This window comes from Myotis daubentonii, chromosome 4 (assembly GCF_963259705.1).
Source record: "Myotis daubentonii chromosome 4, mMyoDau2.1, whole genome shotgun sequence".
Classification (NCBI taxonomy): Eukaryota; Metazoa; Chordata; class Mammalia; order Chiroptera; family Vespertilionidae; genus Myotis; species Myotis daubentonii.
In genome coordinates this window covers 73,001,196-73,018,492 of record NC_081843.1, presented here as the reverse complement: position 1 = coordinate 73,018,492, position 17,297 = coordinate 73,001,196, and the positions used below count along the sequence as shown (strand labels likewise).

General features: G+C 43.5%; 1 protein-coding gene across 7 annotated transcripts in view; it reads right to left on the bottom strand.

Annotated features, from left to right (window-relative positions):
- Positions 1-17,297, bottom strand: part of SERINC5 (serine incorporator 5) — a 102,292-nt gene that overhangs the window by 62,971 nt on the left and 22,024 nt on the right. The window contains exon 2 of one of the 7 annotated variants that reach the window (XM_059694222.1): positions 36-454. The exons of 5 other annotated variants lie outside the window; for them this stretch is intronic. In XM_059694222.1, coding sequence (XP_059550205.1) covers positions 36-50 — 15 coding nt within the window. In that variant the 5' untranslated portion in view covers positions 51-454. Of the gene's footprint in view, positions 1-30; positions 455-17,297 lie in introns of all 7 variants that reach the window. One more of the 7 variants, XM_059694226.1, reaches the window with a different exon arrangement.

Sequence of the window (17,297 nt, the reverse complement as noted above, 5' to 3'; positions counted from 1 at the left end):
CAGTGGAGCAGTCCAAAGCTCTCCAAGCACCTCACAGGCACTGTGAGCATCCCTCTAATTGCTTCATGGTCTCTGTTCTGTCAGGTACAGCTCACACAGCAGCAGTGAGAGAATTCATTCATGACGATGATGGCCCAGGCATCACATTAAGCCACGCTCCCTTGGCTCCACTTAGGGAGGCGGCAAGTACGCAGGACATTCTGTCACAAGAACCAGCCCAAATGTGGGTCACATTTTTTAGTTTCGATGCTTTCGTTTTTGGGTGTGTAAATTCCTCAGCAATGTGGAAACCATTCATCAAAAAGACGTTTTCCTCGAGGGTTGTGGAGAGCCAAGCTGGCTTTAGGACGTCTAAACTCAGTCCAAACTGCAAAAGGAAAGGAATCTTCAAATCTGGCACCGCCCTTCATTCAGTCCCTTTTCCTGACTTGGAAAAACAGGATCACTAGCAGAACTGAGGAAAGACAGAAGAGATTTTTTTAAAACTACATTAATTATAGTACTGTTCCTAAGAAATGGGGGGGGGGGGGGGGGCGGGCAGTGAGGAAGTTCCTCAAAAATAAAAGCTGTTGAAGCCATTAGAAGCAGAACCCAGGTGTTTCTGGGCATGCTGAATGCTGGGGGATTATAATATCAAGGAAATACAAGAAAAATATTATTAAAGACAAAATTGGGTTCAAATTTTTTCATTAAATGGTGCTCTTGATAGGGGCAAAAACAGAATGATGGGGAACCAGCTAGAATTGTAAGAAATAATAATCATGCTCTGTTAACCGTGATTGTTTTGTTCTGATTAAGGAAGGCACATTCTAAATGCAGTCCATCCTCTCCATTTGGAGCTGCCTATTATCATGGAAAGATTAACATCTTTGTTGCAGAAACCAGGATCGCCAGCCCTTTGAAGACCCCAGCCCTCTGCTTACCTGTTAACTGCCCATTTGGCATACCCTTTGGCTACCTCCCCATGTAATATTTGTTCTACCCAATATAAGCCGTGGGCTTATGGGGGCGTGCAGAGCAGATTTTTGTGGATGACCTGCTGCTCTCCCATACTGCTGGCAGTATTAGAGTAAACGCTCATATAGGATTCAGCCCTGTCTCTGCTTAATTGGCTCAAATAGTGACAGGCAGCACGGACCCACTGATTGTCTGGTTACACTCTCTATTCTTTAATGATATTTAGCTTTCCATATCTTTCAGTAACATACAATACTATTCCTGAAATGTCACAGCCCACTTTCCTTCTTTCTCCTTCAAGGCTTTGTATATCACGTGTGGTCAGCAGAGAGGCGACAAATAATTGATTCTACTTTGATAGCAATATTCATTTTAAGTTCTAGATTCCACAACCAACATTTTGCAGATCATTCTCCTCACTCCAAGCTCAGAAACAGCTTCCCATTGACATACAGACTTTTCTCCCCACAACAGAAAGGCGGTGGTGATGGTGGTGGTGGTGGTGGTGGTGGTGGTGGTGGTGGTGGTGGTGGTGGTAAATTAGCAACTCTTGTTCCCACCCAACTCCGGGGTGCCAGGTGCTGTCCTTTCCTGGTGGCTATGCAAGGGACTGATGGCACGTGAAAGCCAGGAGAACAAAAACACACAATTCCTCTGCCCCACAAGAATTATCCCCTTGCACCACACAGGGTTGCCGATAGTCCCTAATTCACAAAACGATTGTTTCCTAAAACTCAGCACATATTATATACTGTGTTAGTGAGTCGGTTTGTATGAGCTTACAGTGGATTTCTCCCTACAAAAGAATATTGAGCCACCAATTAAAGCTTACTTAATCCACAGTATTAGCTAACAACAATGGACACTTAGTAATTAATCTCTCACTCCTGCAAGGCACAAAAAATATTATTATTAGTCATTATATCACCCGCACTTTACAGAGCTGAGACAGAGGCTCAGAGAGGTTGGGCAAGTTAAGGTCAGAGAAAGCTGGTAAGTAGCATAAAGATGGTGAACAGGACAGAGAGCACCGACCTGAAACTCTGGTTTCCCACAGAGGGGATACTGGCTGTGTGAGAAGGAGGCACAAGAGGAAACAGTTTTTCTCTTTTGTCCTTGAGTGTACGGTAAGCAGTCAGCAAACATCTGGAGAAGGCATCTCCCTTTTGGGGCTCCTTCCTCTCTCCCAGGCAACCTCTGGTCTCAGTGGACCTGGGTGACCTCTATTAGAGCTCTGCCCCAAGCAGCTGAACCACCCCAATCACCGAGCCCCCTACCTCACCATCAAGTCCCACCCCATATTCAAAGCCCCATTCCTAATCCTATGAAAATAACCAGATCATCCATTCACTCAATTATTATTATATTACATACCTATAGTCTGCAGTGTTAATTCCTGGGAATGCAGCAATAAGAGACCTTGTTTCTCCCCTCACGAAACAAGAATACCAAGGTATACATAAGAATGACCATCTATGTTGTTTAGAAGAGAGAAAGGAAACCTGGATGTCCCATGAAAGAGTAATGATCACTGAAATTATGGTATATACACATTATTGAATACAGGGCACCTATGGAAATGATACAGATTATACAGAAAAAGTCACTGCCAAGATGTCCACACTGTATTAATTGGAAATAGTTAATAACACATGAGTATAGAGTATGATAGCTTTTGGGGTAAAAATATAACATGACATAGATCAGAAATAACAACAAAAAGCAATCTAGAAGGATATCCCAGGATGTCAACAGTAGTCAACAGAGTTGTAGGGTTGCAAGTGATATGCTTTTCTGTATTTTCTGAATGAGCACATATCTTATCATTAGAAAAGCATTACAAATTTCTATTTTGGAACAAAACAAAGCCACATCCCTGTTCTATCTCCTATTTGTTAAATAAATCAGCCAATGAGAAATGAAATCCACTTCAGTGGTGATTGGCAGAAAACAGCCACAGTGAACTATCATTCTAACTACGGCATAAAACTAGAAAATTCATGTCCTGGGCTGGTAGCTCAGTTGGTTGGAGCATTCATTATCCCAATACGGCAAGTTTGAGGGTTTGATCCCCAGTCAGGGCACATGCAACAATCAACCAATGAATGTATAAATAAGTGAAACAACAAATCGATGTTTCTCTCTCTCTCTCACCAATACAAAGTTTTTAAAAACTAGAAAAATTTACTGTACTATACCTTTAAAAATGATTAGGATGGGAAATTTTTTTAACACAATAAAAAAAATAAAAATTCTTTAACTCCTGTGATATTTTTTAGTTTTATTTACATAAATAACATTTACTTGGTAGAATTTAAAACAAATAAACATAAAATGAGAAAAATTAAACAGCTACCTATACGTAAGTCCAAGGAGTTGAACAAGCTATATATTTGCCCAACCCAGAAATTAGCTCAGTTTCTTACATTTTTCTCTTTTGAGTTTAAAGAATCCCTTAAAACCCCAAGTTTTCACAGTCATTCTCAAAACTGTGGCAGCAGGATCTGGGGGGTTGTCAGAAAGGAGGCTCTGACAAGTGGTTTCTCACACAGGTTCCAAGATTCCAGAACATGTCAGTTTCCACAATCAACAGCATTTCCATGGAAAGCAAAGTCAAGGGTCAGTGTCCTTCCTTAAAGGACACTTAGTACCCAGAGGGTCCAAGTCTGAAACGGGCAAAGACAGGCCGTGAGCACACGCGGCGTCTGACCAGGGGCTGGAACAAAACCAGTTCCCCGGGTGGGGAGTCCCTTTCTCACGAGGTTAGGGTTACTTTCAGCACCAAGGAATGTTGACCAAGTTCTCTGTTCTCAGACAGCAGTTGGATTCTTTGAAACATTCCATCACACCACCCTCCACATGTGATATATTTTAGCAGGTTTAAGGTTAAAAGGTAAACTAACTCCACTTTCAACAGAAAACAAACATTCCCGGGAGATCACTTAGAGCAGGTTGTCAATCTCAGCCCCATGACACTGGGGCCTATAATTCTTTGTTGAGGGCTGTCCTGTGCACGCATCCTTGGTCTCTACCTACAAGATGCCTCTACCACCATCCCCTCCTCCTCTGCCTCACAGATGGTGACCATCAGAAATGTCTCAGACAATTGTCCTCCCATCTGTTGAGAACCCCTGATTTAGGGGTTAAGAGCAAGAGCTACGGAGCCAGGCTGTCTAGGTTCACACCCAACCTCAAACACTACCTGATGATGCGGCCTGGGACCAATTCCCTAGGTCTCAGTTACCTCATTTGTAAAATGGGAATAAAAAATATCTACTTCAGGGTTTAATGAGACAACTCAGGCAAAGTTCTCAGCATAGAGCCTAACAAAGGGTACACCTCCTCCCCCTCCCCCCAAAAGCCAGTTGTTATCATCTGCATGATCACAGTCCTCTCCCTCCTTCCCAGAGATGCCCATTCTCTTCAGTCCATCAAGTCAACATGGAAAGAAGTAAAGATGGGGGAGGGGGATCAAGCATTAACGCCCGATTTGTAACAGGTTGTTTTTTTTTTCATTTTCTGCTCAAAAATGCATCTGTTGAAGGAAAACACTTCTAGAAACAAAATTCCTAAGAGCTGAACCCAAGAGAGCATCCTAGCCACTTGGGGAAAAGTTCCATGTGTTTGGAAGCAGTTCCTAGGTGCCCAAAAGCCAAAACCATCTGTATGTCCTCCAAGGAGCGAACAAGGCAGTCCAAACACTCATTTGCACCCACGAAAGCCACAAATACCTGCCGCAGAACAGGGCTGAGAAAGAGGAGTTAAGCGAGTTCTTAGAGGAGGAGAAAAAAGGTGCAAGAAAACGAAGCCTTGAAATTCAAAAGTATAGAATGTGGGAAGAGAAGTGCTTATTAGGTTTAAATCATTGTTTAAAGTTAGTTTTAAATTTCCTCATTGAAATAAGGAGGGAAACAATCGTACTTGTTTAACTTTATAAGAACTTAACAACAAGCAGTTAACGAAACACAAAACCCCAAATTTGCCTGCTTGTGTCACGGAGATTATGCAGTAATGGAGAAATCTGCGGAGCCCCTTCCGAGAGGTGCTTTATGCCAGCCCAAGCCCTGCCAAGCCTCGGAATGCTTCACAGACTGGCCAGAGAGCCAACCCCCACCTCCAGCCAAGCACGCTCTGGGACAGGGAAGTGGGGATGAGAAACTGTCCTCTGCCCTCCTAGGCTCTTCCTGCTGTTCGAATTACACTGACATGAGACAGATTAGATCAACAAGAGAAAATCACCAACTTTTATTACATACCTACTACATACATGGTTCAGAGACAGAAAGTTAAAATGAGGTATACATGGCATTCTGAGCTAAGGATGAGATAAGGCGCCTTGGGGTTTCCGAGGGGGGAAGGTAATTTGCAGGATGATAAGAGGAGCAGATGTTCAGTAATGAGAAGTCTGCCCTACCCCATAGATAGGTCATAAACAGTTATTTCTGGTGGTAACTGACATTACGGGCAAGCCACCCAATTTAAATCTTTAAAGGAAAGGTAAAAGTTTATATTGGTGAGGAGGCTAAAAAGCTAATTCCAATGTAACCCTGATGTTTGGGGGGCTAGCAATCGGAATCCATGCCAGCCAGCCCAGTGTACATTCTCGATAACCTATAAAGTCATTTCTTCTTTCCAGAAACTGGTCTTGCAGAACCTGTTACAGAGGCCATAAAACTGTGGGCAGTGCACTGCCCCGGAGGGAGGGCTATTAACGCTGGCACCAGGCAAAACCATCAGATACGGCCTGGAGACCCCCAACACCTGGGGGCCTTCTCGCAAGGCCCGTGAAAAGGACCGGAAGCATAATACATATTTGCGGGACAAAGACCACAGGGAGATATAAAGGAGAAGCCCCCTGCATGTTACTTTACTCCGATTTGGAAAGTTATTCCCTGACTCTGCTGGCGTAAACAGTGTCACTCCTCTTCTCTAAAGTGTGGCTTGTTTTTTCTGTGGTTTTCTGCAACATTGGGGTCACAGGGTCTCAATTGCCTTCAGTTCAAAAGGATCCACATGCCAAAGTAGCACATCTGGGGGGGTCTCGTCTGGACCCCTTCAGAGAAGGATGTGAGCTATGTCACCGGCTCAGACAGTTTGAGTGGGGAGGATCTCAGCGCTCAGTTAGGCCAGTAATTTTGAGTGGTTAGCAGTGCACTGAGTCAAATTCTAGGTGCAACTCCAATACATAAAATATATGGATGCACTATGATACTACAAATCCATATACAACAAATGTTTATCAAATGTTTACTAGTGACCAGGCACTGTTCTAGGCAACAGTAGTACAGTTCTTGTCCTCATAAAACTTATATCCTAGTGAATTTCTATCATAAAACCCCGCATCCCAAAATCCTACCCAAACTGAAACCTGCCATAGCACCTAAGCTGGGAGCTTCTCATCCAGCCCCTCCTCTCATTTTCCTGATGTGAATCTGAGGCTCAGGATGGTTAGGTGGTTTGGCTCCAGGACAAATCCAGGGATGAGCATCCGTGGGCCAGCAAAATACACACCAGTTGAAACAACTCAGCAATCTGGAGGAAGGATGCGCTAATAACTGAGCCTTTGGTTCTCACGCTTCTGCTAACTAACAGACAATCCAAACATCTAAATGAAGTCACCATAAGTAGGTCTAAATGATGCTCTGTTGACCCTAGTAAGAAGGTAGTAAATGTCTGTGTCTATTGCATTTTAAAAGGTTTCCATCTCAACAGTTCAAATGAAAGGCTGGCCACAGACTTAGCCCTGGGATGGCCATAAAACTGAATGCTCCGGAACAGCCACGGGGTAGGGGTGGTAAACGCCTGACTTCCTGATGCACCTCCCTCCTTGTGAAAAGCAGAGAGCAACGAAGCCCCTCCTCCCAACCCACATACAAGGTCAATCGCTGGTCAGTCTCCCTCCCCACAGCACAGAAAGGTGCCCCGCTTCAAAAGACACTTCTGACCCACTGCCTGGTGACGAGACACTTCTGACCCACTGCCTGGTGACGAGACACTTCTGACCCACTGCCTGGTGACGAGACACTTCTGACCCACTGCCTGGTGACAAGACACTTCTGACCCACTGCCTGGTGACAAGACACCTCTTTGAAGGACAGTCTAGCTCCTGTGGTTCCATGCAAGGAAGCAGTCAGGATTTCACAGCATCCTATTCTTTTCTCTTTTTTTTTTAAGATTTTTAAATTGACTTTTAGAGAGAGGGGAAGGGAGAGGAAGAGAGAGAGAAACATCAACCTGATTGATGGCCTACCTCCTGCACGCCCCTACCAGGAATGGAGCCTGCAACCTGGGTATGTGCCCTAACCGGGAAACGAACCGGCCAACCAACCGAGAGCCACACTGGCCAGGTCTAATCCTATTCTTTTTCATGCACAAAATGCCCAATAAAAGATGATGCTTCAAACTTGTTTTCCCATAAATGAACAGAAAAATTGGAAACAAATGGCAGGCAATGGGCCGGGTCTGGTAAACCCATGGCCCTAAGTGGATGTTGTGGATGGCAGGGCAGGAGCAGGAAGGAAGGGGAGAGGGAGGGAAAGGCCCACATTCACTCAGACTCCTGTTCCTCTGGGGAAACACAGGGCTGACACTCACCCCTCCCTGTAATACACTCCATCCTTCCAGATGAAAGCCGGGTGGCCACATGAAGTGCCTGGTTTAACAGCTCTCGCTTGGAGCTGAAGTAACAACTGCACTGCTTCCCACAGCTGAGGAAACACTTTCTCACAGTTCATCTCACCATTCATCAGCCCCAACCAGCAGGAAACCTTCTGTCCAGCCCTCCTCTCCTTTCATCCTTGAAATATATCTCCTCCCATCTCTGCTGGAAGAGGAAGGATGAAGAGGTCTGTGCCTTTCCCAAGCAAATGTCCGCAGGCAATTGCCTTTTCAGCTGAAGCCATGCCAGAGGCCGGGTGGACGTGACCAGCACCCCCTCTATCTGTTCTGACCAGGGCCTCGTGACAAAGCTGCTGCACAGGCCCTGGGCAGCACTGGTGAGGATGCTTCGATTCAGGTAAGGGCCGCCTCTGTGGCACCAACTGGGAGGCAACTATCACACACATGCACTCCCCCCTGCAACAGTCACGCCAACTTGAGAAACTTCCTGTTAATATTCTTAAACTACTTTTGCAAAAGGAACAAAGGCCAAATGAAGGAGCCCAAGAAACATATTTTTTTCCTAGCTAAATACCAACAGATCCCAAGAAACCAGAAACACCAATCAGGAAGGATATATGCACCCCTATGTTCATAGCAGCACAATTCACCATAGCTAAGATTTGGAAACAGCCTAAGTGCCCATCAGCAGATGAGTGGATTAGAAAACTGTGGTACATCTACACAATGGAATACTATGCTGCTATAAAAGAGAAGGAATTCTTACCATTTGCAACAGCATGGATGGAACTGGAGAGCATTATGCTAAGTGAAATAAGCCAGTCAGAGAAAGATAAATACCACATGATCTCACTCATTTATGGATAATAAAGACCATTATAAACTGATGAACAAAAATAGATACAGAGGCAGAACAGCATCAAACAGACTGTCAAACTACAGTGGGAAGGCCGGGGAGGAGGGGGGGCCGGGGTAAGAGATCAACTGAAGGACTTGTATGCATGCATATAAGCATAACCAATGGACACAAGACACTGGGGGGTAGGGGAGGCTGGGGGAAGGTCAAGAAGGGGGGGGAAAAAAAAAGGAGACATATGTAATACTCTTTGTAATACTTTAAGCAATAAAACAAAATTTAAAAAAATACCAACAGAAATGAAAATATTCTTACATGGGGGCCCTCCACCCCAACTTTCATTTTTTTATTCATCAGGGCATTGCCTATGCAAGCGAGATGGGTGGGCAGAGGGAATCTAAAGAGAGGTTTCCCCTGAGGCATTCTTTTTAAGGAAATAAGTCACTCTGCTTGGGAGTGGTATTCCCTTTGCTTTTTAAAACTATAAATATAGCGCTCTTCTATCAGCCCTAGACTGTGAAGACCAGCACCCAGCATCAAAAGCAAACACAATGGACCACAAAGCCAGGCTGATGCACAAACTAAATGAGCTGCTATTGGTAAACAGGCCAAAGGGTAGGCAGGTCAGGAAATGGGCCTTAATTACAGTTATTTGTTCATTCAAACCTAGCATTTCTCAGTCTGCTTGGTAGAGTGGATGTTGGGCTGAGCAGAGGGCTCCTTTGAAGACTCTGTATCTGTCTTGCTCCCCCTTCTTTCCCTAGAGCCCCAAGGGGCAGGAAGTAGGTTGGGGCCTGGGCAGAGCTGGCAGGCAGCCTTGACCCTCCATGGGGAGAAAGAAATCAGACAGCCCTGGGCCTGAACTCCAGACAGGAAGCTGGGGCGGGGGGGGGGGGGGGGGTGTTGATAAGGGAGAAGGCAATACAGTAGGAAGTAACTAAAAAATCTTTCTGGACCTTGACTTGGTGGTGGTGGTGGGAGGAGGAGGCCTGGGGAGACCAGAGCTTGCTTTAGTGAGGAGAGCAGGTTTGGCAGGAATGTGGGTGTGAACCTAGCCTAGAGGAGGTGATAGGAAAGTGAAGTGGAGCCAGGCCCCCAAACAGACCAGCCCAGAGCAAAACAAAAGCAGAAATCTCTTCGCAGCAAAAGCAGAGAGCACTGGCCAAATTCTAAAGTACCTTCCAAGTGTGGTTCATGAGCCAGGGGCACGGGCACCGCTGGGGGCCTGTCAGGTCCCAGCCCAGCCCTACTGACTCAGAATTGGAATCTGCATTTTATAAGCTCCCCAAGTATCTATGGCTGGTTCACACTTGCACTCAAACTCAGGACTATGGTGAGTGTGTTCCCTCTGCAGCGGCAGGGCCTTCTGTTCTGAGTACCCAGTATCTGAACAAGTCCGACGGCAGGTGCAGGTACGCAATCAGAATGCACCTCTCAACAGTCCTGTGTTTAAAGAGGGCATCCCACACACCTAACAGCAAGCCTCCCTAGCTCTTTCTTCAGGATTCCTCAGTGATGACAAAATAAAAGCAAGTTTCCCGTGGGATCCAACACGACGTCAATGCCACAAGGAAAGGGAATGACACAATGAAAAAGATGTCTTTACATAATTTAATGTAAAAAAATGCTAGCAGAAACTTCCTTAGGAAAAGATAAACACCATAAATTGAGTTTCAATGAAAATGGTCCCAACCCCACTCTCTAGGGCAGTGATGGCGAACCTATGACACACATGTCAGAGGTGACATGCGAACTCATTTTTTTGGTTGATTTTTCTTTGTTAAATGGCATGTAAATATATAAAATAAATATCAAAAATATAATTCTTTGTTTTACTATGGTTACAAATATCAAAAAATCTCTGTATGTGACACGGCATCAGAGTTAAGTTAGGGTTTTTCAAAATGCTGACACGCCGAGCTCAAAAGATTCGCCATCGCTGCCCTAGGTCTGGGGAACATGCGAATGTCCTGTAAGAAGAATCACCCCACCAAGCGACCCTGGCTGGGCCACTGTTTTCAGGTGATTTCTCAGTGGCAGGGCAAAGCTTTCCTAATGCACTATCTCTAGCCATGGCCTCTCATTAACACCAGCAAGTTTGGTGCCCAAAGGAAACAAGGATTTGTGGTATGGTAGTCCCTGAACACAGATTTTACTCTGTAAGAACAAAACTGGGCCGACATGGGAACAAGACCCAAAACTGCTCCAACCCAGGAGTCCTTACACGCTGCTACTTTATCACTCCTGTGCCACATGCTGGACCAAGGGGTCCATCACTGATATTAAGTCATGGTAAATGTCTCCTATTTGCAGGAACAAAATCTAATAGTTATTTTCTGCATTCTTGGTGCTCCGGAGGGACTGCCCCTCCCAGGGCTAGCTAATTCCTAGAGAGAGCAAAATATTCCCTGTGAGTATACCTTTCATGTGCAAACCAACCAATCTAGGGCCCATATTCTGGACCACCTCTTCTGCCTGGTTCTTCCATGCTAGGAGGTAATAATTCTCTGCCCTAACCATCCCAGGACCAGATACCAGACAACTAAAAACCATCCTTAACTTCAGAGCCTACTGACAGTATCTATAAAATCATATCTAGTTCCTATCACTAACTTTCTCATGATAATGAGTAAGAAGCACCATGCTGCACTGGCCGGTGTGGCTCAGTTGGTTGGGCGTCATCCTGTGCGCCGGGAGGTCACCAGTTCCATTCCTGGTCAGGGCACACGCCTGGTTTTGGGCTCAATTCCCAGTGGGGAGCATGCAGGAGGCAGCCAATCGATGTTGCACTCTCACATCAATGTTTCTTTCTCTCTCTCCCTTTCCCATCCTTTCTCTCAGAAAAAAAATCAATGAACTAATAATTTAAGAAAAAGAAATACTATTCTTTACATAGAGAACAAATTTGAAAAGCAATGTTCTAATCAAATTAAATTTTATAGACTGAATTCCTGTATCCTTAATCATGCAGAATAACTTGAAATGAAGTTGTTACTTAAAATTCTAGAGCAAGAAAACAAACAAAAAAACCCCACTAAGGTTGAACCTGTGATGATACAACATCCAACTAGAAAGTAAGAAGGGCCTGATGGCAGGTATTTTGCCAATGTCCAGTCTTCCTAAAGAAGGCAAGGAGGAAATTGGGGGAAATGGAGAGAAAATGGGCTAAAATAGATAGCAGAAACAATAGTACTGACAAGTTTGTAGAAACACAATTTATTGAGCACCTATTATATGTAACATATACTTCACTAGATTCTTTATATACATTATAGAACTGAATGTTCATCATAGTCCTATGTTATTATCACCAACCTCTATTCTAGATGAGAGAGTTGATCAAATAACAAAGACCTCCTAAGTCAATTTCCCCCCCTACTTTTATAATGTTTACTTATCAGTGCAATGCTTTTTTTGGAGGGAGGAGGGCAGGAACTAAACACTGCCCTTACCAGTCTACACAATGCCTTTCTGAAAATTATAAAAAGACACAGCCCTGGCTGGTATGGCTCAGTTGATTGGAGCATTACCCCTCATGCATCAAAAGGCTGTGGTTCGATTCCAGGTCAGGGCACATGCCCAACTTGCCAGTTCGATCCTGGCAGGCAACCAATCGAAGTTTTTCTTATACATCAATGTTCCAATCTCAATCTCTCTCAATCTCTCTTCTCTCTCTCTCTCTCTCTCTCTCTCTCTCTCTCTCTCCCCACCCCCCCTTCCCCTCTTTCTAAAATCAGTAAAACATATCCTCCAGTGAGGATTAAAATAAAAGAAGAAAAAGGCACAGCTTGAGTAAGCAACCAGGAACTGGATTTCAGCTCTGTCTGCCCTCTCAGCTGACCTTGTGCAGTACACAAACTGTGCAACCTTACGTGGCAGTCCTAGCTTCCCTACGCTGCCTCCTGACCTGCTGAATCCTCCTGTCTGGATTAAGTTCCTCTTATAAACTTTCTTAACTCTATCAAATTCATCACAATTGGAATTAGGTATCTTGGGAATGATTTATTTCAAATCTGTCCCCTGCACTAGACTCTATATTCAGCAAGGAAATGATTATCCATCTTGTTCCAGGCTGTGCCCCCATGCTAGCCTGGTGCCTGCAACAAAGTGGGTGCTCCATAAATATCTGTTAACCAATTCAGGAGCTTGTTGTCTACCAGGAGGAATAGGACTCTTATTGAAATAACTGGCATGGGATGGACAGGCACAGAGCTAAATGAATGGTGCATGGTGCAGCCCCAAAGAGAGATGTGACTTCTAGCTGAGGTCATCCGGAAATGCTCATGGAAGAAGAGGTGTTTTGTTTTTTCTTTTTTCTTTTTTATTATTGGAGCCAAATGTCTGGCACCAACCAAAGACAAATATAAAAACATTCAGAAAAAAACATTTCTACCATCTAAGAGGAAGCATTGCTTCTTGATTTTTCTCTTTGTGTTTTAAAGATTATAATGGCAGGCATGCCCATTTATGGGATTAGGAAATTGTGTGAGTTCTATGTCCCAGGGGCCTATATCCTAACTTCACACACATGAGCTGAACCTTTTGCGGAGGCTTGCACTTCCCTCACGATACTACACTCTCCCATTCTCAGGCTTCCACCAGTGTAAGACTTTGATCATGCCTTCACAAACTTACTGTCATTCTAACCTGATAGCCACTGTATGTGATGGGCAGGGAGCATAGCCTCCTTCCTCCATTACAGGGATGAAGGTGAAACCTAGATAAGTCACCTTACTTTAGGAACTCGTTCTAGCTCTTTCTGACATAGCCCCCTGCATGGGGAAGAGTAGTGAAAGCAAACCCCTAAGAGTGCAAAGAGAGAGGGGAAACTGGTAACACTAGAAAAGACCAAGACAGCAGCTTTGCTACCTCGATGCTGCTTTGCCCAGATTACGCTGTGTGCAAGTGTTATATGCACACGCATATGTGTCATGAGTACACGCATGCGCATAAATGTACACCCAAGACGAGCAAATAAAGCTCCAGAGACAGAACAAAGCCCCAGAGCCCCAGTCCTATTTCAAAATGTCAAACTGTGCGGCAAGCCCCACAATTTAAGAAGGGAGAAAAATATATGCTCTGCTGCCATTGAAACACCAAAAAGTTAAAGATGGGAGTGTCCTAGGCAGCCAGGAAGATCCTTCTACCCATAGTCATTATAAATGATAATAACCTACCATTTCTCAAATACTTCCTAAGGTGCCTCCAAGACACTGTTTCATTTAATCTTCAAAAGGGCCCTCTGATGTACACATCTCAATCCCTATTTTACAGACGGGGAAGCCTGATTTTCTGATTACAAAGCTCATCAGGATTCCAAACACTGTTTTTACATTACCACATGTCCAGGAGACCTGGAATGCACTGTTTTGAAGCCTCCTTCTTCTGCCCTCATAGAGAAACATAAAATCAAGAGACCCCAAAGCAGGCGTGTGCAGGGTAGGCCCGATGCGGTCACAAGAGCCCATTGGACCTGCATCTTCCGCACCTGCCCTCACCGAGCGCCACTCTGAAGGCTCACTGTGAGAACACAGCCATGGCCTTCGGATCCAGCAGCATTCTGAAAGGCATTCTTCATTCTTCTTATATGTTCTGGCAATGGTAGTAATAATAATTTTTTTGAAAAATAGAAAATATTATATTGTGTATTTTCTAGGTACTAGGTGGGTCCTAAGATCTAGGCATAGATTCATTTCCTCCTCACAACCCCATGAGGTAAATATTCATTTACCATTTTTTCCACTGGTATCTTTGACATTTTTTTTCTCACAAATGAAAAAGTATTAATTTTTTGGCATGAAAATGTACTACTTTTATTATACTCAGAAAAATTTTCATAAGCTATGACTTTGAAAGAGTGATTGAAAAGAAAAAATAAGAAGTAGAGAAAGACAGAAAGAAAGTGAGAAAAAAGAAAAAGCACGTCATTCTGTCCGTCCGTCCGCCCCCCCCTCCTCCCCCGCCCCGCAAATGAGAAAGTGGAGCTGGAGAGAAGTGAGGTAACTTTCCTAAGGTTCTGAGATGTGAGCTCAGTCCACTAGGTCCTAAAACTCTCACCCAAACTGCTATGGTGCCATCTCTAAAACGGAGCGCCCATCAAGAGCTGCTGACATACACTCACAATAAAATTGTTTTGTACAGGAAGGGATGATGTGTAAAAGTTTCTAGCAACCCTGGATGGTTTTGCTCAGTGGTTAGAGTGTGGGCCTACAGACCACAGGGTCTCAAGTTCTGTTTTTGGTCAAGGGCACGTACCTCGGTTGTGGTTCAATACCTGGCCCTGGTTGGGGCGCAGGTAGGAGGCAATCAATCAATATGTCTCTCATGTCGATGTTTCTCTCTCTCTTTCCTTCCCCTCCCTCCCTTCCATTCTCTCAAAAAAAAAATTTTTTTTCAATGGAAAAAATATCCTCTGGTGAAAATTTTTTTTTAAAGTTTTTAGCAATTATTTTAAGCTCCAGCTATTTTGGCACTGGTAGCAAGCATAAAATCGGTCCCTTTCAAAAATGTCCCACAATTCACATTGTTCCCACTATTAATATTAGAATATCTCCAACTCATTCTAGACACAAAAAAACTCTTCAAAATTAACTATTACAGCAAGATACAAAGCAAAGACAGAAAACAGAAATTATTCTTAGGCTTAAAAGAAAATTTATTGATCAATCAAGAAAATTTCCTTTCCCTCAAAATCTCACCTCAATACTTTATTATCTATAGAAACACATTTTTTTTTAATTTAACAACTTCGGATCATCTCTTTTCAGAGAATGCATAAAACAAAATAGCTTTGCAAACAAATCTGAAGTTATCAAATAACTGAGAAATGACCAATGGAAACAAACAAGAATTTAAACTCACCTACATTAAACATTCATAGTTTAAGTCAACACTAAGAAAGAATAAAAGTAAGCAAATAACAGAAACTTGCTCCCTAATGTAGGTAGAAATCTCATGGCCAGTGAAGCAATGCAAAAACACAGACTTGTCCCCCCTGCCCCATATCATAGTTATGATGACGAACATCTATAAGGATTACAGGAGATCAGCTATGCAGAGTGCTTACAGCCCATGGGCCTGGCATGTAATAGATATTCTACAATAGCTTGTAATATTAAATGCTTATTCCATTCAATACAAGGTTACTTATACTCTGCTCCTCAGTCACATCTGCAAAATAGAGATACTAGTAGTTCCTACATCACAGGATAGATCATTCGGATGAAAAAATATATTCCAAGCACTTAGAACAGGCATCTTAGTTACCAATGTTATTCTTAGTGCCCCCAAAGGAAGCTCAGAGGGCTGGTACCCGCACCTCGTTACTCAAAAGCAGCTATCGCCTCACTTCCTCAAACTCAACCCATAGCTGATGCTTGGGAAGCCCTCCCTGGTGGCTAGCTCTCTTCCCACTGCTCAAGGCACTTCCCAGGGGAAAAGCAGCCCAAGGGCTCCCTTCCTCTGGGCAGCTCAAGCTGCTCTAGAAACGAAACTGTAGCATGCGCAGGTCCATCAGCCAAAGCTCACATCTCACCAAAAAGCTCTTCCCTTTTGTATTTCTGTTCCCTGGTGTTTTCCAAAGGGAATTTGAGGGCAGGGGAGTTTTAGAACTACCTAAACAAATAACAACAACAAGGCCACAGCTCCCAGTTGTGCAGCATCCCTTCCTTTGGGCAAGCTCTGCCATCCTGTGAGGCTGTTACTCTTATTCTTCTCCCCACTGCAGCAATGAGAAGCTTGGGCACTAGGAAATTAAGTTGCCCAAGTCACAGCTTTTTAGGGGTGAGGACGAGACCCAAATTCAGGTGTGATTTCAAATCAGCATAACTGCCTCACCAAATTAAGGGGGGGGGGGGGGAGACAGCACTTTATTTTGGAAAACTCAATCAAAATTCATTTCCAATTAAGTTATTGCTTACTAAATGAAAATATTAAATAAAGAACCAGCTACTGCTCCCACATAGCAAGGAAGTGTACTTTATAGTCCTGCCAACCCCATTATTCAGGAGCAGTTTAACTGATATATGATGGCTCCAGTTTCTACTGCCAGTGTTTATATTTTGTGATTTGTATAAACAAAATCATCTCTCATGCCTCTGACAACATCTACTACCACTCTGTGTAACTTGCAATTAAACCTCTGTAAATATTTAACCTCATGCTCACACAGACATGAGTCAACCATCTAAGAATGATTAAGAGTGACCAATTCCCAAACTGCAGTCTCCAGCCCACAGAATGACAGTCCCAGTGTGTCTAAATCCCAGATGAGTAATTCTCCAATGTATAGTCAATTTAAAAAATTAATACAATTGAGAGCCCAGCAATAAAGCCTAACATTTATGGTTAATTAATGTTGGACAAGTGGGCCAAGATAATTCAAGGGAGGAAAGCAGTATTTTCAAAATAGGGTGCCAGCACTGGATATCCAAATGCAAAAGAATGGAATTGAACCCCTTCCTTATACCATACACAAAAACTAACTCAAAATGGATTAGACCTAAATGTACAAATTAAAACTATGAAACTCCTCGGAGAAAACCACAGAACTATATCTTCATGGTTTTAGGCTATGCTAAGCATCAGTGGTTAGAGTGTGGGCCTGCACATTTACACCCGAAACTAACAGAAAGTAATACTGAATGTAAACTGTAAATGGAAAAAAAAAAAAAAAAAAAAAGACCATAAGCACAAGCAACAAAAGAAAAAATAAACAGGTACATCAAAAATTTTTTTTTCTGGGTACATCAAAATTTAACACATTTATGCCATAAATGATACCATCAAGAAAGTGAAAAGATAACTCAGAATGAGGTAAAATATTTGCACCTACCTTGTAAGGAGCTGGTATCTAGATTATATAAAG